The sequence below is a fragment of the Cetorhinus maximus genome, chromosome 2, assembly GCF_964194155.1.
Source record: "Cetorhinus maximus chromosome 2, sCetMax3.hap1.1, whole genome shotgun sequence".
NCBI lineage: Eukaryota > Metazoa > Chordata > Chondrichthyes > Lamniformes > Cetorhinidae > Cetorhinus > Cetorhinus maximus.
The window spans coordinates 105202524-105227438 of record NC_135880.1 but is presented as its reverse complement, the minus strand read 5'-3'; the positions used below and the strand labels follow the sequence as shown (position 1 = coordinate 105227438).

The window sequence follows — 24915 nt, the reverse complement described above, 5'->3', positions numbered from 1 at the left end:
AAGGACAACGCAGATATAGACATCAGGGTGGAGGACTGTGAAATATTAGAGGAAATTAGCATAGAGAGAGAGGACGTACTAGCGGGTTTAGCGGCCTTAAAAGTGGATACATCCGCAGGCCTGTATGTGATGTATCCCAAGCTGTTGAGGGAGGCAAGGGAACAGATATCAGGGGCCCTGGCAGTAATTTTCAAATCCTCCCTGGCCACAGGTGAGGTGCCAGAGGACTGGAGGACTGTTAACATTGTCCCATTATTAAAAGAGGGAGGAAGGGATTGACCAGGGAATTACAGGCCAGTCAGCCTAACCTCGGTGGTAGGGAAGTTACTAGAAAGAATTCTGAGGGACAGAATCTATCTGCACTTGGAGAGACACGGATTAATCAGGGATGGTCAGCATGGATTTGTTAAGGGAAGGTCATGTTTGACACATTATTCGAATTTCTTATGGAGGTAACCAGGAGTGTTGATGAGGGTAATGCATTTGATATGGTCTACTGGAGTTTAGTGAGGCTTTTGATAAGGTCCCTTATGGCAGACTGGTCAAGAAAGTAAGAGCCCATGGGATCCAAGGCAAAGTGGCACGGTGGATCCAAAATTCCTGCTGAGAGGCAGGAAGCAGAGGGTAATGGCAGAGAGATGTTTCTGTGACTGGGTGTCTGTTTCCAGTGGGGTTCCGCAGGGCTCAGTGCTGGGGCCCTTGCTGTTTGTAGTGTACATAAATGATTTGGACTTAAATGTAGAGGGTATAATCAAGAAGTTCGCGGATGACACGAAAATTGGTAGTTTGGAGGATATCAATGGTACGGTCAGGTGGGCAGAGCAGTGGCAAATGGAATTCAACCCAGAAATGTGTGAGAAATGCACTTCGGGAGGGCTAACAAGGCAAGGGATTGCCGTATGAATGGTAGGACTCTGGAAAGTACTGAAGTTCAGAGGGACCTTGGTGTGCATATCCATAGATCCATGAAGGTAGCAGGGCAGGTAGATAAAGTGGTTAAGAAGGCATGTGGGATACTTGCCTTTATTAGCCGAGGCATAGAATACAAGAGCAGGGAGGTTATGCTGGAACTGTATAAAACGCTGGTTAGGCCACAACTGGAGTACCTCGTGCAGTTGTGGTCGCCGCATTATAGGAAGAATGTGGTTGCACTGGAGAGGATGCAAAGAAGATTTACCAGGATGCTGCCTGGACTGGAGGGTTTGAGCTATGAGGAAAGATTGGATAGGCTGGGGTTGTTTTCCTTGGAGCAACGAAGGTTGAGAGGGAACCTGATAGAGGTGTATAAGATTTTGAGGGGCCTAGATAGGGTGGATAGGAAGACACTTTTTCCATTAGTAGAGGGGTCAATAACCATGGGGAATCGATTTAAGGTGAGGTAGAAGGCTAAGAAGGGAGTTGAGGAGAAATGTTTTCACCCAGAGTGTGATGGGATTCTGGAACTCACTGCCTGAAAGGGTGGTTGAGTCAGAAACTCTCAACATTTCAGAAGTATTTGGATATTCACTTGCATTGCCATAGCATCCAGGGCTTTGGGCCAAGCGCTGGAAAATGAGATTTATGTAGCCAGATCTTTGTTGACTGGCATGGACACGATGAGCCGAATGGCCTCCTTCTGTGCTCTAGACGTCAATGAGCCTAAGCAGTTTTATTAATGGCCCTCTTTTCTATCCATATGTCCCATCTAACTTCTTGTTTATAATAAAGTAGTAGCTCGGGTGGAATCGCCCCCTCCTGCCACTGGCGCGATTTGTGTTGGGTGCGGGTAGAAGATATGGCAAGATGAAAAAATTGGTTTCCTGACGTCAGGAAATGAGGTCGGGATCTTCCTCTCCCGACTTTCATGGTGGTTTGATGGCGAGTTGACTTTCCCACTGAAGATCTTCAGGAACCATTTTGCATCTCATGCATACTCATTAAAACCCCAACAGACCGGAATTTTCAAATATTCCACCCTGCCAGCAGGAATTTACACCATTCAGTTACTCGACTTCACAAACCGGCACCCGGCGAGAGATTTTTGAGACATACCAGTCGGTTGACACTGCCTCCATTACTGGAGAGGACCACAAGAGATGGTGCGCGCAGGAGACACAAAGTGAAGGGGGGGGTGCGAGTGGAAGACCCAAACGGGAGTGGGTGCAGGACACTAAGCGGGGGTAGGTGGAACGAGGGGGTAAGGAAGGCATGAAGGGGAAGGGGGGGTAAAGAAGGCATGAAGGGGAAGGGGGTGTAAGGAAGGCATGAAGGGGAATGGGGGAGTGAGCGGGGAAGGAGGGGTGGGGGCAGGGTTTTTCAGAGGGAGGGGTCAGTTGAGTCAGTGTTGGAATCCTGGAGGGAGAACTGAGGATGCTGATGGTAGGAAGGGGCAGTCACTGTGAGAAAGGGAAGTGGGATACTGTACGGTGGTACAGTCAGGGTTTGTGTGTGGTGGGTGTAGTTTTCATCTGGAGGGTCATTGAGTGGATCAAGAATGGTGACATGGATTACAGGAGTAGGCAGGATCACGGTGGGCATGGGCTCGGTAACTGTGTAGGCTCAATGGGGAGGGAAGGCAAAGTTCCTAGTCCAGGTTGACAGTGATAGGGTCCAGAATGTTGGGGGGAGGCTCGAAGGTTACCGAGGGGAGAGTGAAATTCATATCGCGGGGCATGTTGATGGTGATGGGGGGAAAGTCGGTAGGTGACAGGAAGAGGATAAAAGGTGGTGGAAATGGTCTCGAAGATTATACACACCATCCTGAGACAAAGGCAGCTCACCAGCAAGATAACGCCCTTGATGTCCAACTGCAAAATATGGAGGTGGGAGGAGGTCTTCTCTGGTGGGTGGAGCTGAAGGTCCGCACAACCAGACAACTAAAGGAAACCCTAATAATCATGTGGAGACTGTATGAAAGCTTTGTGCTTTTGAAATCTACACTGTCTGGTGAAGCCCACAAAGGCGCAAGTCTGGCCCAGATGGTTTTCATTGCAATGACATCTAAGTAAGGTGTAGAGCTGCTGTTTACTCTGATCCATTTGCCATCGGCTCCATTCAGAGTTAAGGAAGAAAGGAAAGAAGGTGAATGGCAGCCAACTCGCGACTGCAAACCTCCATCCTCCTGGGGGGAAAGGGCCTGCCTGACAAGGACTCATGCGGTTAATCTTTCTATTATGACAAGACCGAGGTCTCTCTATAGAGCCTTTGAGAGCAGTGGAGGCAAGTGGAAGAGTGTGAGTGGGAGGCTTGTCACACATGGCTGTCATCACCCATGTCAAAGAGCAATGTCTCCATGCACAGGCATGTATTAGGGGATGGAAGACCCATCCTTGGTCTCAGGATGTCTTTCACCTGCAACCAGCAGCAAGAATGAATTCAGAAGATTTCTAATCAGTGCAGGCTAACATATTTACTAGTGCCAAAACCACATACAATGATTGTACACCCCTGCCACCAGTGCCCATTCAATACCTCTTACTTTTTCTAACTCTCCCACTTCGTTTGGGTGTGTTCACAACATCTGCAGCAGAGGTGGAGGCAGCCTGCTGACTACTATGCCCTCTAGTCTGTGATGACTTTGGCAGGTATCTTCTAGAGGTCCGAGGCCTAGATGGTCCCACACTTCTTTGAGTCTCCTGCTCGGGCAGGTGCACCCTCCACGGCTCGAGTAGCTGAAGTTGATGGGGTCTCAGGCAGAGGGGATTGGGAACACTTGGACACCCTTGGAGTGGCCCTGGTGGATGCCCATGGCGTGTCTGCAAAACACTCCTCCCTTTTGGGTGCCAGAGGGGCCCCTCTCTGACTCCTTGAGGAAAAGGGGCACCTGGTGGTTGGCCTAGGTGCCCCTTCCCCCTCTCACCTAGCCACTGCTGAAAACACCCATGGCTAAAGCTATGGAGTGCAGGTCCGAGAACATAGCTGGCATAAACTGTGAATTCTGCTGGACCTAGGTCTCTGTGGTGTCCGCCATCATTCCCATGGTGACTTCCACGTACTGAAATGCCGGAGGCACAACATCAGAGAGCACGCAAACAGCCCTGACTAAACTTCCCGTGCATCTCTTTGACACTCCAGCATCTTTTCTAGGGCCACTTCCAGAGGCTTGTCATCTGACTCTGACTAAGAAGGGGCCTGTCCTCCAGCAGTTCTGAGTGCCAGATACTTTGGCTGTCACTGCCCCCTCCTGCTGTGGATACATGTCTGTGAGGTGACTACCAGAGTGTGACCCCGAGCCTAAATTAGATATATGACCCACTGAGGTGTGTGTCTCTGGGCTGTTGAATGGTGCAGGTGAACCCTGTGACAGCTCTAGAGGTATGAAGTAGTCATCGTCTTCCTCCAAGGTCTCCTGGGGTCTGGGGCTTACTTCGGGGGTGGAGGTTGGCCTCCCTCTCTTTCTGCTGGCACCTGGAATGGAGAAAAGAGAGAATGACTGACTGCCAAGGCAGGCTCAAACGTCGCATGCATCAATCATCTTGATTTCCTGAAGTTCTCGGAATAATGCATGCTTCCTCACTAGATTCTTGGGAGAGGCCGACCTTGCCCTTAGCACCGGCACGGTCTCGATCCTCACCTGACAGCTCAAACCCCTCACCTGCTGATCAAACTGAGTGAGGGGTTTGAGCTCAGGCATCCCACCTCCCATCATCTCTCTCTCCCTCCCTGTTGTGGGCTGTCTTCTCCTGCATAAAGACATATAGATGGATTGTGAGCATGTATGATGAAAGAGCAGACCATAGGCTGCTAATTCTGTGGCTAATAAGTGACCTCCTGACTCCCCAGAGCTGGATCAACATGTATAAGGCACAAATCAGAAGTATGATGGAATACTCTACTTGCCTTGATGCCTATTAACATTCAAGAAGCTCAACACCATGCAAGGCAAAGCAGCCAGCTTGATTGACACCCCATCCACCACCTTCAACATTCACTTCCTCCACCATCGACGCACAGTGGCATCGGTGTGCACCATGTACAAGATGGACTGAAGCAAGTCACCAATGCTCTTTTGATAACACTTTCCAAACCCGTGACCTCTACCAGTTAGAAGGACAAGGGCAGCAGACACATGGGAGCAGTACCACCTGCAAGTTGCCCTCTACTCCACATACCATGGCTGTGTCTTCACTGTAGCTCGGTCAAAATCCTGCTATTGCCTCCCTAATAGCACCCCACATAGACTGCAGCAGTTCAATAAGGCAGAACCCCACCGCTTTCTCGAAGGCATTTAGGGATGGGCCACACAAATACTGGCCTTTGGCACCCACGTCCCATGTCAGAACTACAAAATGAGTGGTGATGTGAGTTTGGAATGAGTAGAAGATTCACTTACTCTAATAGAGCAGATGAGATCATTCATCCATTTCCTGCATTGCAGGGCTGTCCTCTTTTGGACCCCATGGGCACCTTGGCGACCTCCTCCCAGGTTGTGTCCTCCTGCTGCCATGCCTTGGAAAGAGGACATCCTGCCTGTCTTCGGCAACCTGGAGGAGATTCTCCAGGGAGGCATCGCTGAAGCGTGGGGCTGGAGCTTGCTGCCTTCTCACAGACATTTTCTGTCTCCTAAAGTCCTGGCACGATGAATAAATGGCTGTCAGGATGCCTTTTAAATATGACGCCCGGACATGATAGTGGGACACATAACTTCCTGCCCGCCCCTCCACGAGACTTGACGCGAACCTCGCAGCTGCATAATGAGGAGAGCAGCACACGATTCGGCGTGCTATCCTGCCCCACTCTACAGCAGAAGTCACTCCGATTTTCTGTCCCCACCATGGGACTTAATCCTGGCGTGGAAAATTCTAGCCATTGTACCTTTTATGGCCTGAATTTTACCCTTGGTGGGTGCACGCTATCGGCGGGCCCAGGAGCGGCCAGGAAATGGACTGCCGACCGCGATCGCACCCTGACCATGATTAATGGTCAGTCAGCGTGAAACGCGCACTGAAAAACTCAGCACTGCCAGGGTGGGGGCAAGAAGAGGGCAGGCAATGACGTTACCGTGGGTGCAGGTGAGCGCTGCGAGAGAGCTCCCTGAAGGCAGACAGCTGCATCAGGGAGCTGCAGACCTGCAAATAATTAAATAAAGGTGTAAAAAGCTGCTAAAAAAAGTCCATGCATCACAATCAAACACCTGAAAGCATACCTCATAAAAATGCTGTCCCCAGATATTTATTTTTATTTTATTTCTGAACAGAGATTTCATCCGCTCTTGGATGAGGTTTGATGAAAAATGCAAAGGCCGCCTGGCTGAATCAGCCGTCTGCCAACCAAGGTTGGACAGGCTATGAAAAATCGCAGACAATTGTGCCGTTAATGGGCTTGATTGCCCTCTTAATTGTCAGCGGGCGCTTTTCCGACTTTTATACACGCCCCGAGCAAATATCGCACTAGTGTGCAATGACATTGGGACGCTCGCCCGACGTCATCTCTCGCGATTTCACACCCGATTGGGTCAGGCACAGGCCCGCCCGTTTCACACCCGATCGGGTCAGACATAAAACTCTGAATTCATTTATTCCATCTATAGTTCAAGTGATAAATTGACTTTTGAACTTGCTAAAAGAGTTAAGTTAGTTTCATGCATATGTTGCCAATTGTCAACTGGCAAATAACTGAATAAGTATTTTTGTCACTGGCTCAGACAAAATAGAAAGTAATTGTTCATTAATGAGGCCTTTCCACACATGTAAGGATGGAAATTATTTTCATAATTTATTTTTTGCTTTCATGTAAATTTTCACATCAAATTTCCATTTATCAGATAACAATTGGTTTCTGTGAGCTTCACTGTGCATCCTTCATTGTGATATGGGTGAAATTTGCAGTGAATGCTTTTTACTGATTATTTATTTTCCTCAGGATGCCCTGGCTACAGATGAGGAATTATTCAGTCAAAAAGCAGCTGAGCTGAAGGATACACTACAGCAGATACAAGGTTTGGAACAGGAAAAGGAAGAATATTTGTCAGCTTTAACAGAATTTCAAGAAAGATGTCACATTCAAGTAAGTTTGTTGCTGTACAGAAGCAAAATTTTGCAAATGCTGGAAATCAGGAATAAAAACTCAAACGTGGAAACACTCAGCTGGTCTAGCAGCATCTAAGGGGAGAGAAACCAAATTAAAATTTCAGATCAATGACCTTTCTGTTCTAATTGAAGGTCATTGACTAGAAATGCCAACTATGTTTCTCTCTCCACAGATGCTACCAGACCTACCGAGTATTTCCAGCACTTTGAGTTTAATGATGTACTGCTTTAGTCAAATTATTAAATTAATTAATCAATTAATTTCAACACATCTAAATAATATCTGCTTTAGGCAAAATAAAGGTGGGTGCATTAAACAGTTTGATAAATCCATAATCCTGGATCTTAAGTCTGAATGCCCGTTGGTTTTTACTTAGTTTTCTCGTAGAAAACAAGTTAACCAGCATCTGCTAAATTATGAGACAGCAAACCAAAATTGAACTGGGGAAGGGGTGTCCTCTGTTTAAGTGTGTCAGCCACATGCAGGTTTGACAGCAATGACACATGACAGCAAACAATCAACTGAGTTAAGCTGTGACTTAGTAAAACATGTGATTTCCCTTTGCCTTGTTTTTCATCCCGTTTCATATATTTTATGACCCTGGCAGTAAAACCTTCTGTATCTATATACCACTTGAAAGTGGGCTTTCAACTTTGGTCAGTTTACAGTTCAACGCTTTAGTTTTGAACCTACCAGCTATCATCTAACTTATTCCACCTCCCCTTTTGTGATGGTGTCATTTAACTTCCATAAAGAATTTAAGCTATAAACACATCTTCAACTGGGGAGCCTAAGAAGAGTACAATTTATTGGCAAATGAAGCTCCTGTTGTTACGATCCTAGCTGATAATACTGGACATGGGTTTGAAAGATCCTAACGACATGAGAAAATGGTTCAGGTATTCATTATTTCTTCACCTCGGCTTTACCTTTACAGAAACATACAAATTCGGATAGACAAAACAATTGACATCTATCTTGCACTCTAATATTCAGGGTAAGTATGTGGTATATGTGAACCAACTGATGAACTGTGGCCAGGCACACCGCACTCCGAAGTAAATGACAGATGCACCAAAGCAGATTCTATGGATTTCTCAACAACCCACCCAGACGCTTGTCATACCATGAGCCAACTGTTCTCACTGAAACTCTGTCTTTCTCACAAGGATTTCCAATCTCCACATTTGGAAAATTTGCCTTGGAATTCTCCAAACTTTGCTCCTACTCGGACAGTTTCAACGAGGATCCAACTCCAGGGTTTCAATCTTGCCTTTCAAGATTCCTTTCTCTCAGATCTCTTGAGTTCTCTCATGCCTCACCTTCCAAGCATACTCAGATTTTCAGCGGTGCCAAACAGAAAACCATTGCTGCAAAAGGTACTTTTGCCATTATGGCCCTCAGCACGGAGTCACCAACCTTCAGCTGCCCTGTAGGATCTTCAGGGCTTTTTTCGAGCCCATTTTGCTTCAAGTCTGCTCCCCACAGCTCTCTCTCTTTACTTCAGAGTCAATTTCTCTGCTCCTTTTTCTCAACTTTGTTTAACAGGATCTATTTCTAATATCTGTCCTTGTCCTTTACCTAGGGCTGTCTTCTAGGATCTGTTTCTGTCCCATTCCCTTGTTTGGGACCACCTTTTTGATTTGGGATCTCTCCCTGTCCCCCTTCCCATGTCCTGCTCCCTTGGACGCCTTCTCTGCTATGGCACTCCTCTTCAGGTCACCTGACCTCCAGTTTCGCACTGTTTCACTTTTCTTATTCTTTTTCTTCTGCACATGTGCACAAGGCCGGTTTCCGGCTGAAGAACATAAAAATGGACGAACTGCACATGTGTGGCCCTTTTCTGGCCAGCGCATACGTGAAATCAACGAACTGCACATGTGCGACCATCTCCCAGCTGGCGCATGCACAGGAGATACAAAAGCGGAAAAAGACTCAATCTGCGCATGTGTGGCCAGTTCCCGGCCAGTGCATGAGCAGAAGTCTCGAGGCCCGCTGGGAACTGAAGTTCCCAAACTCCGACTTATTTAAACTTAAGGTAAGTTTTCTATTCCTTTTTTTCTTCATCACACTTTCAACAGAATGTCCATATTCCAATGAACTATTAACTAGGATATGGTTAGGGACTTCGGATGTTAGAATTTTGCGTACAAGAGCCTTCCATAACTCTCACCAGTTTCCCAAACTGACATCAGGGTTCTGAGTGTTTCATTGAGCATATATGGTAGATCGCAGCATATAAATTGGCCTTTGAAAGCCCCAAAAATCCTTCCCAAAAAAGCAGAGTTGACTTATACACCAAGTATAAAATGTGAACCACTGGTTTGGGTATTGGTGGTTGCCACTTTGAAATGTGAGGGAAAAAAACGTAACAAAGGTAATTCGTGTTAAATTAATGTGGCACAGTTTATTGAATGAATTAATTGTACAAAGATACCTTTAACCACAACCAAAGTGTTTTGAAGTCGTCAAATTCATTGCCTTCAGCATCCAATGCAGAGCTCATCCAATTCAATGAGTCCCTTTGGCTATGGCGTCATTGTAAGGATTCTACTTTGGATGAGATGTGGCACTTTCACTTACGGAATCACCCCCCCCCCATAACAAAACATCTTCCTCTCCATCCATTGAATTGGATATTTCGTTTTTTTTTGAACGGTCTGATGATACCTCGTGTATTAATAGCATCCCATGATTTGATAATGAAACCACACGAAACATCAAACACGCCTATTTCCATTCTTTGTAAAGGTTTTTTCTCTGTCAACCATCCACCTATTCCATTCTGTGCGAACATGATCCATGAGTGGCTTTTGAGGCATGCATCCAAAAGCTGAACTACGGATGTCAGACCCGCTGGTGTAACTGCAATTTGGGACACCTTGATCTCACTGGTTATTTGGGACCTGAACACATCCTATGCTAGTATGCTGCATTCTTTACATAATCCATTAGGATGCCTATTCCACACATTATTAATTCATAATTTCACTCCAACCTCATCCATCCAACCATTGTCATGGATATCACAAAAACTCTTGCAGGGAACTCGATGTTCGGCATGGTTTTACATTTGAGAATTTACCATAGGCTTTAATTTTGTTCCATTGGTCATGCAGGCTGGTACCACCATGAATCTTGTCTTCTCGTGTCCTGTTCTCACTAGAACTGTTTTTGGACCTTTCCACTCCACAGTTTGGCTGCTAGGCATACCAAAGTTCATGAGCTTTTCATCCATGGTGTTGATGTGACATATTGGGTACTCATGTTCTTGCCGCTGTCTGTTGATGAATCGCTGGAAACTGGTAATTTTGATATTAAGGTCTTTTGGTAGTCTGGTCGTATTCTAGTGTTGCGGGAGAAGACTGTTTTGTTCCATCTAGCAGCTACATCAACTAGTTGTTGGTCTGAAATATTTGCTGGACTCAGGGTTTGACTTGGCCCACTTAAGTGCATATATCTGCATTGTACTTCTGGTGACGATGTACCCATTCTGATGCTTTTCGAGGGCCCAATCCAATACATGCTTCTCAAGTTGAGGCCATTGGCCTGTTCTGATGGTGCATTTGGCCTTGGACATCATCTTCAGGGCAGATTTTTCCTTCTTCCATTCTCGCACCAGTTTTTCACTAACATCAAATTTTCTCGCTGCAGTACAGTTACTTGATGAGTATTAGCTTGAAAGCAGCTTCATACTTCATTCATTTTGCTGGAGGACTAATTTCTGTTTATCACTCACCATGACATGTGTGATCTGCTCTATGTAGGCATGTCTCAAACTCCTGCATATCTTCACAACACTGCCCTTACCGTCTACTTGATGCCACTGCACCAACATACAGTATAAGGTAACTGGAGTGAATAATTGAGGCAGGCTACAACTAGGAGTATAGCACTTTGCAGCTAAAAATGGGGGGGTTCAACTTACGTGCCAAGTATATGCAAAAGCATGATTAATGGCCCTGAGAAAATGGTTTTGTCTTATACATCAGGTAGATTTATATGCCACGATCTACAGTACTTCTGACTTAATAACTGCGTTCAACCATGCAAACATTTATAACAGCTCTGAAGAAGAGTCACACGGACTCGAAAAGTTGGCTTAGTTTCTCTCTCCACAGGTGCTGCCAGACCTGTTGGGTTTTTCCAGCATTTTCTGTTTTTATTTCAGATTTCCAGCAGTGTTTTGCTTTTACCCAAACATTCCAATCCATGTTTGCCACTCATTGTAACCATCGCTTTTCCTGAAATGAACATCTGCTCAGCATTGTATTTCCAAGTTAACTTTTGAGAAGTGGATTGGGGCAGGCAAATCCTGAACGTAAAGTTAAGAAAGGTAACAGAAACTAAGTAATTATACAATGCAACTCATTTATAACAGACTTGGCTGGTGGAATAAGAACAGAAAATTATAACAGCATCTGTGGCGAGAGAAAGAGAGTTAATGGGCTGGATGTTCCTGCCGGCTTTGGAACCCCGATGTCATGACCAAATGAGGGTCCTGAGCCTGCACTTGCTGGCAGTGAGACTGGCTGCACAATCTTCCAGGATGCGGCCTCCTAATTGGCAGCTTTCTGACTGACAGTCGGGTGGGCTCCTACTGCTGCAGGATAATCAGAGCCAGCAGTTATAGGGGGGCAGTTAATTCAGTTGGCTGGATGGCCAGTGTGGATCAGATCGGTGCCAGCAGTGCGGGGGTTCAATCCCCGTTCCGGTTGGGGTAGATTTTAAACTTGCCTCCTTGTCCTACCTGTGGTGGAGGTCATGGCACATTGGGTTGGATCTTCCTTCAGGCAAGGAACTCAAGAGGAAGAATAATCAATTAGTGGGTCAAATACTCCTTTCATCTTGAGACCTACCCTTGAATGCAGCTCGGAGTGAAGGAATGAAAAGCTGCTTTTACATTGGCACATTTTAGTTCTGAGTTTGGGAAAGTAGTTCCTAACAGCTGGCCACTGATGTTTTTGCCACTGAATCTTGCACCCTTGTCTCTGAGTTTTTCGTGAGATAGGGAAAGAAAGAAATGGCTTGCATTTATATAGCAGCTTTCTCACCAACAGTACATCTGAAAACACCTCACAGTCAATTAATTGGCATATAAAAGTAGGACTATTGATTCATACAAAGAGGGAAATGTATAAAGAATAAGGGAAAGGCAATTAAAATAATAAGAAAACATGCAACTCGTTACTTCTTAATCTCCAGACCAATGATAATACTCAACGCTGTTGATGGTTGTTTCACATTTTTATGGTCTGTGCCCCACATTGCTTGACCTGGAAGCTAAGAGAAATAAGCAAGATGTGGATTGCACCCATAGTCCTCAACACATGATGTTCCACAGTCTTAGCCTCCAGTGGTTTGGGGATGACAAAGTGAGTGGAGGATGGGTGATTTTCCACTGGGAAAGAGGAAATTGGAGAACCCATGGGACACTTGTGCATTTCTTGCTGATTTCCTCAACCGTGGTACTGTCGGATGATCTGACTATTTTAGTTAAGAAATGTCACAAGGTATGGGATACCTGAAAACTAGGACAAAGTGTTAATTTTAAAATCTGGGAGAAAAATGTAGAAAATTAGGGTTGCTTTAGTTCATTTTGGTTTTAACTTTTTCTTTTTAATTCTACATTTACAGAATGACAAAATGGTTGAACAACAACTTATTATGGATCAACTCCAGGAAGAATTACAGTTCCTTAAAACTGACAAGGTTTCAATTCATAGAAGTTCAGAAGGAGTAGCTTTAGCTATGAACACTGCAAGAAGACCTCACAGTGTGCCATTATCCAATATCCATCTTAAGTCTTTCAATGTAATACAATCCAGTCAAGCTACTCCCAGCATAGACTCCAGAAAGGTATGTGTTTATAAACATAAAATGATACTTCCATATGATTACACCTTAGATGTGACATGATTATATTTAGGTGAAATAAAAACACAAAGAGCCTGGGTCATTTGCACTCTGTGCTAGTGGAAAATTGATTCACGCCCACCAGCCGCCTGTTGAATGCCTGTCCAACTTTACTTTCCATTCACTTCACTGGAACAAAGAATTGGACAGGATATATAGCAAGAGGCTCCTCTGCTATCCCCAGTTTACCACCAATCTGAAAGTGAAAATGACTTCCATCCCTGTTTTTAAGAATAGATGGATAGATTGAACCACCCAAGGGATGCCAATGTTCTCCACTTAAAAGAGACCCGGTGCATTTTGAGGGATGGACTCATTACCGCATTCACAGTAAACATTTTTTTTTTGCAAAAATATACCTTATTCATAAAATATCTAAAAGAACATTACAAAACATTTCAAAATGGCCATCACAGAAATTGCAATGATATTCAATTATCTACATAGACCACGTTGCACTCTCAAGTGCTTTAATACAATTGTGATACATGTAATATTTACTGTATACATTCAATGTGAGTTATACAGCCCGAGGGGTTCTACACAATTCCCAGTCGCTCGTTGCACTATGGCTGAAAAGTCTTAGACAGTGACCTTTCCCATTGCGCTTCTGCGGTGGCTGCCAAAAGCTTTAGTGCACCCTGCAACACATAGCCCTGGACCTTGGAATGTTCCAGTCTATGACATTTGGTTGAGGACAGCTCTTTGCACTGGAAGACCAATAGGTTTCGGCAGACTAAAGAGCATCTTTCACCGAGTTGATGATTGTCTCTGTGTGCATCAAGCCATTTCCCAGACAAGTGGCAAGAGGCGTCTCCCATCCGACACGGATGACAAGGGCAGCAGCTCTTCGGACGAAGAAGTGCCAGGGCGGCACCGACAGAAGAAGCGGCAAAGCTCTAGGGAGTTGGAGGACGAGACACCCGGGCTCCAGAACATTGGAGACAATGAGGAGACCAGCGCACCCCAACTTTGCCTACAACCCAAAGAGGCCAGTGCGCCACAGTGCACCTGCAGACAGAGAGCAGCGTAGATACACCAGGTCGCGGCCAAACGGGTCCATCCATTCCAGGATAGACTTCCTGTTTGTGTCCCGTTCGCAGTCAGATCCACCGACGTCAAGCCAGTGTTTTAATCTGACCACTGCCTCCTACTGGCTGACTGCCACTTAGAGAAGGACTAGAGGGTGGGTAGGGGGGCATGGAAGCTAAACGTGCAAGTGCTGACCCCAGAGAACATTGAGGAGCTCAAGAGGGATTACAAAGGTTGGAGTACCGTGAAACCCCTCTTTGAGTTCCTGACACACTGGTGGGAAGCGATCAAGGGAAACATCAAGAGGTTTTTCATCCTCAAAGGCACCCTGAAAGCTAGAAATGAACAGAGGGAAACATCCCGACTCCAGAAAAACATGCAGAATCTGCTCCGGCTGCAGTCGATGGGGGTCGATGTCAAGGAGGAACTCCAAGAGGTGAAGAGCCAGCATGCCTCGCTCTTTACCTCGGAGGCCTCCAAGATCATCTTCTGTTCCAGAGTCCGCTCCATGGAGCAGGTTGAGATGTGCTCATGTTTCTTCTTCCAAAAGGTACACAGAGAGAGCTCTGTGATCAGCAGCCTGAAGGAAGAAGACGGCTCAGTAAAGTCATCACAGTCCGGCATTTTGAGGATCAGCAAATCCTTCTATGCCGGATTGTATGATGTGAAGCCCACAGACAGCACGGCCTCCCAGTCCTTCCTGTCCTCTATCACGGAGGTCTTAGATGACAGTACACGGGAGAGCCTGGACAAATCGCTAACTCCTGACGAACTGACTAAGGCCCTTGAGTCCTTCGAGAAGAGTAAAACTCCCGGAAGCGACTGCTTGCCGGCGGAGTTGTATACGGCTCTGTGGGACTGGATCGGCCCAGACCTGCTAGAAGTGTACGAGAGTATGTTCCTGGCCGGCAGTATGTCAGAATCCATGAGGAAAGGCATTATCACCCTCATCTACAAGCACAAGGGGGAAAGGGAGGATCAGCCTGGATCAGGAGAAGGCCTTTGACAGAATATCGCACACTTACATGGTGGATGTGCTCTCCAAAATGGGGTTTGGGGAGGGAATTCGCAATTGGATCCAACTGCTCTACACTAACATCAGTAGCGCAGTCTCAATCAATGGGTGGGAATCAGATAGCTTTCCGATTAAATCTGGAGTCAGGCAGGGCTGTCCTCTCTCGCCTGTTCTTTTCGTGTGTTGCATAGAACTTTTTGCTGAGTCCATCAGGAAGGATCCGGGCATAAGAGGAGTGACGATCCCAGGCAGAGGAGGCACTCAGATCAAAGCCTCCCTGTACATGGAGGATGTCGCCGTCTTCTGCTCGGATCCGCTGTCGGTGCGCAGACTGATCCACATCTGCGACCAGTTCGAACTGGCCTCGGGAGCCAAGGTAAATCGTGGGAAGAGCGAGGCCATGTTCTTCGGGAACTGGGCTGACTGATCCTTTGTCCCCTTCACTGTCAGGGCTGACGGCCTGAAGGTGCTGGGGATATGGTTCGGAGGGACCAGGGCATGCGTTAGAAACTGGAAGGAGCAAGTGTCTATGGTGAAAAGGAAACTGGGCATGTGGGAACGATGCTCCCTCTCCATTGCGGGTAAGAACCTGGTCATCAGGTGTGAGGCACTCTCGCTGTTGCTGTACGTGGCGCAGGTCTGGCCCATTCCACACTCCTGCGTGGTGGCGATCACCCGAGCCATCTTCCGCTTTATCTGGAGGTCGAAAATGGATCGAGTCTGCAGGGACGCGATGTACAAGCCTCTAGATAAAGGGGGAAAAAACGTGCCCAACATCGCCCTCATACTGATGGCCACCTTTGTGTGTGGCTGCATTATGCGGTGCGTAGACCCTCAGTATGCAAACACCAAGTGTCACTACGTGCTGAGGTTCTACCTGTCCCCGGTGTTGCGAAGGATGGGTCTGGCCACGCTGCCGCGGAACGCTCCAAGTAGTTGGACCGTGCCGTACCACCTGTCCATCGTGGAAAAATTTATGCAGAGAAACACCTTTAACCACAAGTTCATCAGGCAGTGGTCGGCACATAATGTCTTAGAGGCCCTGCGGGAAAAGGAGAGGGTGGATCCTGTGGGATGGTTCCCCGAACAGACTGTCAAAGTCATTTGGCAAAATGCCTCATCGCCAGAACTTTCCAACAAGCACCAAGATGTAGCTTGGCTGGTGGTGAGAAAGGCCCTCCCCATCAGATCCTTCCTCTGATGGGGAGGGCCTCCCTCTGCACATTGCCCTTGAGGTGGCTGTGGTGGGGAAGAGACCGTTGTTCACCTCCTTGTAGATTGTGCCTTTGCAAAGAAGGTCTGGGGAGAGATGCCGTGGTTTCTGTCGAGGTTCATCCCGAGCAGTTCTGTGACACAGGACTCTGTGCTCTACGGGCTGTTCCCGGGGACATACACCGAGACAAACATCAACTGCAGCTGGAGGATCATCAACTCGGTGAAAGACGCTCTTTGGTCTGCCCGAAACTTGTTGGTCTTCCATCGCAAAGAGCTATCCCCGACCGAGTATTGCAGACTGGCACATTCCAAAGTCCAGGACTACGTGCTGAGGGGCGCACTAAAGCTTGGGGCAGCTGCCGCAAAGGCGCAATGGGGAAGGGTCGCTGCCTAAGACCTTTCTGCCACAGTGCACCGAGGGACTGGGAACTGTGTAGAGCCCCTCGGGCTGTACGGCTCAAAATGAATGTCTGCAAATGATTGTAATATTCATTGTTTGTACTGTTGCACCTTGTTGTAAAAGTTGAACCTGATTGTACTTTTGTGATGGTGATTTTGAAATGGTTTGGAATGTTCTTGAAGATATTTTATGAATAAAGTATATTTTTGCAAAAAAAAGTGCATCCCTGGGAACAGCCTGGCCTCATTGCAACGCACTTGTGCTAGTTGGCACAATGTTGGGTTGGGGACTGGATGATTTTGGGGTGGCAGCTAACCACATTATTCTTGTGGAACCTGCGGGAGCACCCCAGCTCCTGATGGTCCACAAAAATGAGTATAAACTTACCCTTTTCTGCTGTACTGCATTTTAAAGTGAAGTGACTCATCATGATGCACATTCCGTTCAGCTCACATCAAAATTTGCATTGGGGGTCCTATGACAATCAGGCCTCCAATTTGCATATTAAAAAGACCTAGTTACCTTCCTCAAGTAGTCAGTCTCCAGGCTGTCTAATGTTGTCCAGGCCTCTCTGTTTACATCAGTGCTGCAGGGGCTGTATTACTCAAAGCGATAAGCCATTTTTAGGCTTCTTGTCGCCTTGCTTCCTCCAGGTGGCCCAAGTTAAAATACGCCCTGGTTTTAACGTTGGTAAGTGTTTTTCAATATTTTTTTCAAATGTGCTCAACAGTCAGTTTATTGTACTGTAGTGAGTGCTTCAAGAGTCTCATGATTTCTCCTTTTGGCCAATTCAGGTTCCCTCACACTGGTGGACCTGTGTCTTTTCTAAATCAGTTCTTCTGATGTCCTCAGCATTTGCTGCTTGAAACTTATAACTTGTAGTTGATCAACAATAATATCTACTAGAATAACACTGCAAAAATTAGTATAGTAAATATGAAAGGTAAGATATCAGGGAAAAGGCTGAGTTTGAAAGCTTACTGAACAAGGCAAATAAACTGTTAGGATGCATAAGTACATGCAGTGGGCTAAAAGTTTCGGTGCATAATGAATGGAATGCTTAACAAGGACGCTTGAGGCCAATAGAATATTGGCTGGTTGACTTGGTGACAGGTAAGTACTGAGTGGGGGTGGGCTGAAGAGGAAGAGAGGTGGTTTGATCGCAGGCCAGTAATGGTGGTACTTTGGAATCAGGAGTAGAGCTTCTTCTGCCCTGGCTCTACATAATGCAATGTAAGTTTTCTTCTAAATTTACTGATTTTTTTTTTCCACAGCCTGCAACTATCAGCTGAAGAACTGTTGATTAGGCTGCTCTAGAATACTAAAAACTACTATGAGCATTTACAGCACATGAAGCAACCAGTCTTAACTAATTTCACAGATGGGTCTTGAATTTGGTGCAAGACCCTCACATGACTATGCCACTTAAAAAATGCCCTGGTGGATTTAGCAGCTGTCCAAATGTACACTCAGATCATGCACGAGCCAACTCACTTCAGTGTTCCTCATTGGGCATGACAACGTTGAATTTATTCACAGAGTCCAAGTCCAATGAACTGATACTGGTACTTTTACAAGCTTTAGTGAGAAAATACTATTGTTTGGTACTATCAGTATGCACCTTGCCAACTCTTAAAAATTTGAGTTGCTGTAAATTTATTGGATAAAACTCCTAAAACTCACTTTCATTAAGGTATATGGCCTATACATCTGTGCACTTTTAAAAAACTTCCATTTTGGTATAGTGTTGTCTGTTCATTAACACCAACCTATGCACCAATAGTGCAATAATAAATCCTCTATTCAGGACCTATCACGTAGATGACTTTTTATAGGTAACTTGGGCAGTAGGATCTGCAATATAATGAGACATCAGAATCTGCAAAGATATGTAACTGAAGACACTTGCTATTGCTGGACAGGTGCACACAAGCCCCCCTTCATACGCTCTTGATAGGGTGGTGGCAGGCTTTCGAACACGCAATCAAATGTTAGTGGGACATCTTGAAGAGCATGATGAGGTTCTTCGTCATAAATTAACTGATGATAGTGATGATGATGAAGAAAAGAAGAAAGAAAACACAAAAGCACAGGCTTCCAGGTAGGAAAAATTTGAGCTATTAACTACTCAATTAAGAAGTTCTAACATCCATAAAAACTAGAGGAATTTGAGCACATGGTCCCCCTCTAAGTTATTAGTTAGAAAACACATCCTTTGGTGTCTGCATATCCCAAACAGCAAATTGTATTCAACTTTGATGGTGTGGATTTATTTCAATCTTGGAAACTATGGTGGATATCACCCTTTGACAAAATTTGCTCTACATTGCACATTTGAGTTCTGTGTTATTATTCCTCCAGAAGAAAATCTTAGAACGTTGTGACAAGAAGCTGAACGGCATTCTTGACTGTAACAGTAGATCTACTTTTAATTTGTTGAGAGAAGTGGTAATTATTACAAGGAGACTGGAAAAAGGTCAACAAGCTTAGCAAAAACTTCAGAATAGATAGAGGGAGAAATATTTGAATCAGATGTAAATCAAGAAGAGGATTCCTTACCATCTCTCTTTCTCATCAAAGAAATCAAATAAATATATATTTCAATATATCTGTGTGTTCACAATATAGATGTTCAAAAAATACAAATTAAGTAATAAATTACTTGTGATCAAGACAATGGGCAGAATTTTTACCTTTGCAGGCGGGTGCCCTACCCACTCAAGCGGAAAATGACACAAGTTGACATCGGGTGAGTGTCCCGACGTCAACACGCAGTCATGCAATAGTTCGGTCGGCGGGAATCAGCAGCGCACCTGCCGACAATTAGAAGGCCTATAAAGGCCATTAGAGTATTAATTAACTTAATTTTTTCACTGCCCATCCAACCTTACGGTTGGCAGGCAGGCGAAAAGGCCAAGCAACCTTTTCACTTTTTAGGAAACCACATCCATGGGCAGGATGAGGTTTCTAGCAGCAAATAAAAATAAAATAAAACATGTTACATTTCATTTATAACATGCCCCTGCTCATGTGACAGAGTCACATGAGAGGACATGTTTTATGACATTTTTAAAATCTTTATTATTTTTTTGAAAACTGCTCAGCTCCCTAAGGCAGCTCTGTGCCTCAGAGAGATTTTCAAGCGCCCACCCGCACGTATGCGTGAAGTTTGCGCTCGCCTTCCTCCCTCGCCCGCACAGGCAGCGTTGAGCACTGCTGCTCACGTTTCACACTGGTCAGGCCTTAATTGGCTCACCAGTGTGAAATCGCGGTCCAGCCCCAATCGCAGGCAGCGGTCGGCTTCCCACCGAGCCCGCTCGACAAGGGCAAAATTCTGCCCAATGAAGTATTTCTCAGATCTTCTGAAACAATTTATTGGCGGCACAGAACAATTTACTAGATTTGGTATTCAAGGATCACTAAAGGAAGACACATGCTCTTTTTGTATCTGACAATAACTCAAGTCTAGTGTGCAATGAATCTGATTACTTACATGTAGCTTATTGTATCAAAATGTTCATGTGATAAAATTTTGCTTGCGGTAGATGCCTATAATGATTTCATTTTCAAACCAAATTGTAAGCTTTTTTCTGCTACATCAGGCATTCAAAAAATCAGACATGGACTCAGAAACAAACCCGTGTGATTAACGACACAAAGTTATTAAAAAAAAGTGCGTTCCATATGGACAATCAAGGACATGGTGACAACAAAACCGAATTGGAATCAGAGAAAGGTACATGCATAGCTTGCGAGTAATGAGTGCCCTAAAAAACTAGAACTTTTCTTTAATCCAGGTGAGGATTGGAACAGTTTCCCAACTGGAGAAGATTAAACACACTCTAATCAGGGGTATAATGGGTTAGGTGCCACAATATTAATTGTTTATTTTTTAAATTATTTTGTTTCTCGAGATTTTCTCACCCTGATCACAAGGACAAGCAAACAGAGAGTGGGAATAATGGGAACGTACTCTAATTGACTGGATGTGACAAGTTAAATTCCTCAAGGATCAATATTCAATTTTTCACCTTATATATCAATGACTTGCATGAAGGAGCAGAGAGTTGTATATTGAAGTTTGTGTATGGCAATAAATTAGGAGCCCCAGTGAGTTATGTTGATGAGAGCAGGAAGTTACTAAAGTGCATATACAGATGAAGTGAACAGGCAAAACTGTGGTAGATCTTAAAATTAAGGCTAGGCCTTTGAGGAATTTCGCAAAAAAGTAGTGAAAACCTGGAATTCGTCCTCACCACCATCCCAGCTATGGATATTGTGGCAATTGAAATTTTCAAAACTGAGATTGACAGATTTTTATTAAATCAGGGTACCTAGGATTATGGCTGTCAAAGATGGATAAATAGAGATTATCCATGATCTAATTGAATGTTGGGATAGACACGAGGGATTGAATTGCCTACTAATTTCTGTGTTTTGGAGACTATATTCAAAACAACGGATCCCCATATTTATGCCAATGTTATGCTTCAGTTGTCCACAATGAGGTGCAAAGGTAACGCATTTGGACTTGTTCTCGGATTTTCTTTTGTTCGCAAAAGTGCCTTCCTCCATGAAGCTCAGTTGTAGGGAGGTGCTGTCTCTAAATTTTTGCATCCACACACCATTAACCTAACTGTGCTTGTTCTATGTAAGCGTTTGGTATAATTTATTGTAATATTTCTTTTCGATTTTATTTAAATATGTAGCCACACAACAAAATTCCTTCTCTGAGGCTGACCGCCTGCGTCAGAGCCAAGTATTAAACATGAAAAAATTGAAGACTGCAGACATGGATGTGGCTCATTCCAAGCAAAAAATAAGGGAGCTTGCCATCAACATTCGTATGAAGGAGGAACTCATCAAAGAACTGGTTAAAACAGGTTAGAGGTGTTAAAATATACTGAGTATAGGTTGGCAAAATACCAACTGGTTTGCCTTAATGTAAAAATAACAGGAAATAGCCAAAAGTTATTGCCAAAAATTAATGTTCCCCATTTTGTTAAAATAACTAATAGTTAATCCTCATTCTTTTCATCCTCCACTTTTTTTTATTAAAATCAGGTTCATCATCCAAAGGGTGAGTCGAAAAGCACTTACAGATTTTTCCTCTGTAGTTTTGTGTGAGCCATGGGAGCTCCTTAGCCTCTCAATACTATATAAAGGGCTCACCCTATACTTTCAGAGGCCTTTAGGTGTTAAGGTAACTAACTCCACCAATGCTGGAGCTAATATTTTCAAGCCTATGGGCTTATGTGTCCTCTTGATCTTCAAAATGTCAAATAAGCCTTCCTCTTCAAATGCATTTCTAATTTTGAGGTTGGATGTTCTAACAATATGGGGCAAGAATGCATCAACCAATATGGGATTGGAAACTAAAGATCTAAGTTTGATGTTCAGTGGCCCATCGTCAGGATGTATATGATTTCTGTGAAAACTGATAACAAGACCACAAAAGATTGTTGCTTGTGAAGGGCTTTGGCAAAGGACTCTAATTTTTTAAAAATGCAGAATTCCTTCAATATTGACAATTTATATCTAATATAATTATATTAGCTCAGATAATGCAATCTATAGCTTGAGCAGCTAGTGCTTCAGCAGATCAATTATGTTCAATGACTATTAGTGAACACTGCTGCAGCCTCTACTTCAGCTGATTTGATACAAAATATCCAAGTTTCCTCCGATTCGAAGGGCATTCATCAGTTTTCAGAATGGGGGAGATGAAGAAAATGGCCACCCTTATTCCACATGTTTAATACAGCTTTTGTTTAATTACTTCAATCCCCAGGTAGTGTTCCATTAATGTACACTTATTCCTATCTCTGGAACTTACTGGGCATTTTCTACTGGCCTCTATAGTCATCAGAATTCACAGGATTCTTCTTTTCACCCTTCTTGTCAGAGAACCCATTGATGCTGTGGAAATATTTTTTTTATTTTGCCAGTTATTGATTTATCCATAGTGTTGCTTAAAAAGACTGAAGTTTTCAGGATAAGAACCCTCAGCATCTTTGGCTCAAAGGGTAAGTTAAGTCTGTACTGTGGTTCTGAACAATACACAGCAGAAAAGTCACAGCTTTGGTCCTCGTTCCTTGCCAAGTTAACCAATCTCAGCTGGCCAGTGGTGGAAATCCCAAGATTAGTTTCAGTATAATTGAGAAGGAAAAGTATGTGATGGTTTTCATTATTGATTGCTGTCTGGTGATTTTCCCATTAGAAATTCTTGGTATAGAAATTAGGTGAGGTCAGGACCAAAAGAGGTGTTGTGGCTTGGTAAGTAGTGCCCCTGCCCCTGAGTCAGAAGCCACCGGTTCAAATTCTACTCCAAGACTTTGTTGGCCATGGAAGGAACATTCATGACCTGGCCAAACAGGTTGATAACTAACCTGCTAACCCTTCTAACATGCCCATTGCAGGCAGTAAGAGCGGGAGAGATTCCTGGTTGGCCAAGTTTGACATACGGTGGTGCCCTTCAAGCTATAAATACTTGAGAGAGATGCCTATGGTCCCTTGTGGACTATGGAAATTACATACAGAGGATAGGATTGGGTTCAGAACATAAGAAATTGGAGCAAGAGTTGACTATGTGGCCCCTTGAGCCATTCAGTACAATCATGGCTAATCTTCTACCTCAACTCCACTCTACTGCATGTTACCCATTTCCCTTGATTCCTGAGAGACCAAAAGTCTCAGCCTTGAATATACCTAATGATGGAGCATCCACAGCCTTCTGGGGGTAGGGAATTCCAAAGATTCACAACCTTTTGAGTGAATTAATTTCCCCCCCACCCCCCTCTCAGTCCTGAATGATCGACCCCCTTACCCTGAGACTGCGCCCCTTGTTCTAGATTCCCTAGCCAGGGTAAATGACCTCTCAATGTCTACCCTGTCAAGCCCCTTCAGAATCTTTTATGTTTCATTGAAATCATCTCCCTTTCTTCCAAACTCCAGTGAGTCAGTTGGGACCTCTAATGCTCAAAACCATTTCCTGTCTTGATGCAGACTGGAAGATTGGCCATTTAAATGCATTATGAGAGGGCTTCAATTAGCCTTGAAGAGAAGTGGAGAAAATTAGAGGAAATTGAGTTACAGTACATTGGGAGTACGTTGCACATTTGGTTTCCATATTTTGTTGCCTCTGGATTGTCTCCAAGGGGAAGTCGCAGGCACCAGCTCCCATTGTAACAAATGAAGTTTTCTAAGAAATTCTTGACCCTTTCATGGAATTAGCATCACACAGTGGCTGAGGAAAAAGAAATCTGAAATGAGTTTTCTACTTTAAACCAAAAACACTCTCTACTAGCCTCTTTTACCCTTTAAATCCAGGTCATAGAATTGCTCTCCTCATTTTGGTGTCATTATGGAATCATTAAAAAAAAATAGAAAATTTACAGCATGGAAGGAGGCCTTTCTGCTTTTCATGCCTGTGCTGGCCAAAAAACTGCAATCCAGCCAAATTCTACTTTACAGCCTTTGCTCCGTAATTGTTTCTCTGTAATTGCATATCCAAGTATTTTGTTGAATGTGATGAGGATTTCTGCCTTTACCACCCTTTCATGCAATGAGTTTCAGTCCCTCACCACTCCTTGGATGCAAAAATTTCTCTTCAGCTCCTTTCTAATCCTTCCGCCAATTACTTTAAATCAATCGCCCTTGGTTATTTTTATTTATTTTTGTTCATTCACGGGATGTGGACTTTGCTGGCTAGACCAGCATTTATTGCCCATCCCTAGTTGCCCTTGAGAAGGTGGTGGTGAGCTGCCTTCTTGAACTGCTGCAGTCCATGTGGTGTAGGTACACCACAGTGCTGTTAGGAAGGGAGTTTCAGGATTTTGACCCAGCGACAGTGAAGGAACAGCGATATATTTCCAAGTCAGGTTACTGAGTGACTTGGAGGGGAACTTCTGAGTGGCGGAGTTCCCATCTATCTGCTGCCCTTGTCCTTCTAGATGGTAGTGGTGATGGGTTTGGAAGGCGCTGTCTCAGGAGCATTGGTGAATTCCTGCAGTGCAGCTTGTAGATGGCACACACTGCTGCTACTGTGTGTCGTGAATGTTTGTGGATGTGGTGCCAATCAAGTGGGCTGCTTTGTCCTGGATGGTGTCAAGCTTCTTGCGTGTTGGGGAGCTGCACTCATCCAGGCAATTGGGGAGTATTCCATCACACTCCTGACATGTGCCTTGTGGCCAAATGGACACTGCTTAGGGAGTCAGGAGGTGAGTTACTCATCACAGGATTCCTAGCCTCTGACCTGCTCTTGTAGCCACAGCATTTATATGGCTCGTCCAGTTCAGTTTCCGGTCAATGGTAACCCCCAGGATGTTTA

At 44.7% G+C, this 24915-nt stretch overlaps 1 protein-coding gene across 1 annotated transcript in view; it reads left to right on the top strand.

Moving 5' to 3' along the window:
- LOC144696443 (kinesin-like protein KIF27) overlaps positions 1-24915 on the top strand; it is a 130608-nt gene that overhangs the window by 27222 nt on the left and 78471 nt on the right. Inside the window, exons 6-10 of the mRNA XM_078567739.1 lie at positions 6841-6984; positions 12646-12867; positions 18509-18687; positions 20189-20322; positions 21296-21469. Coding sequence (XP_078423865.1) covers positions 6841-6984; positions 12646-12867; positions 18509-18687; positions 20189-20322; positions 21296-21469 — 853 coding nt within the window. The remainder of the gene's footprint in view (positions 1-6840; positions 6985-12645; positions 12868-18508; positions 18688-20188; positions 20323-21295; positions 21470-24915) is intronic.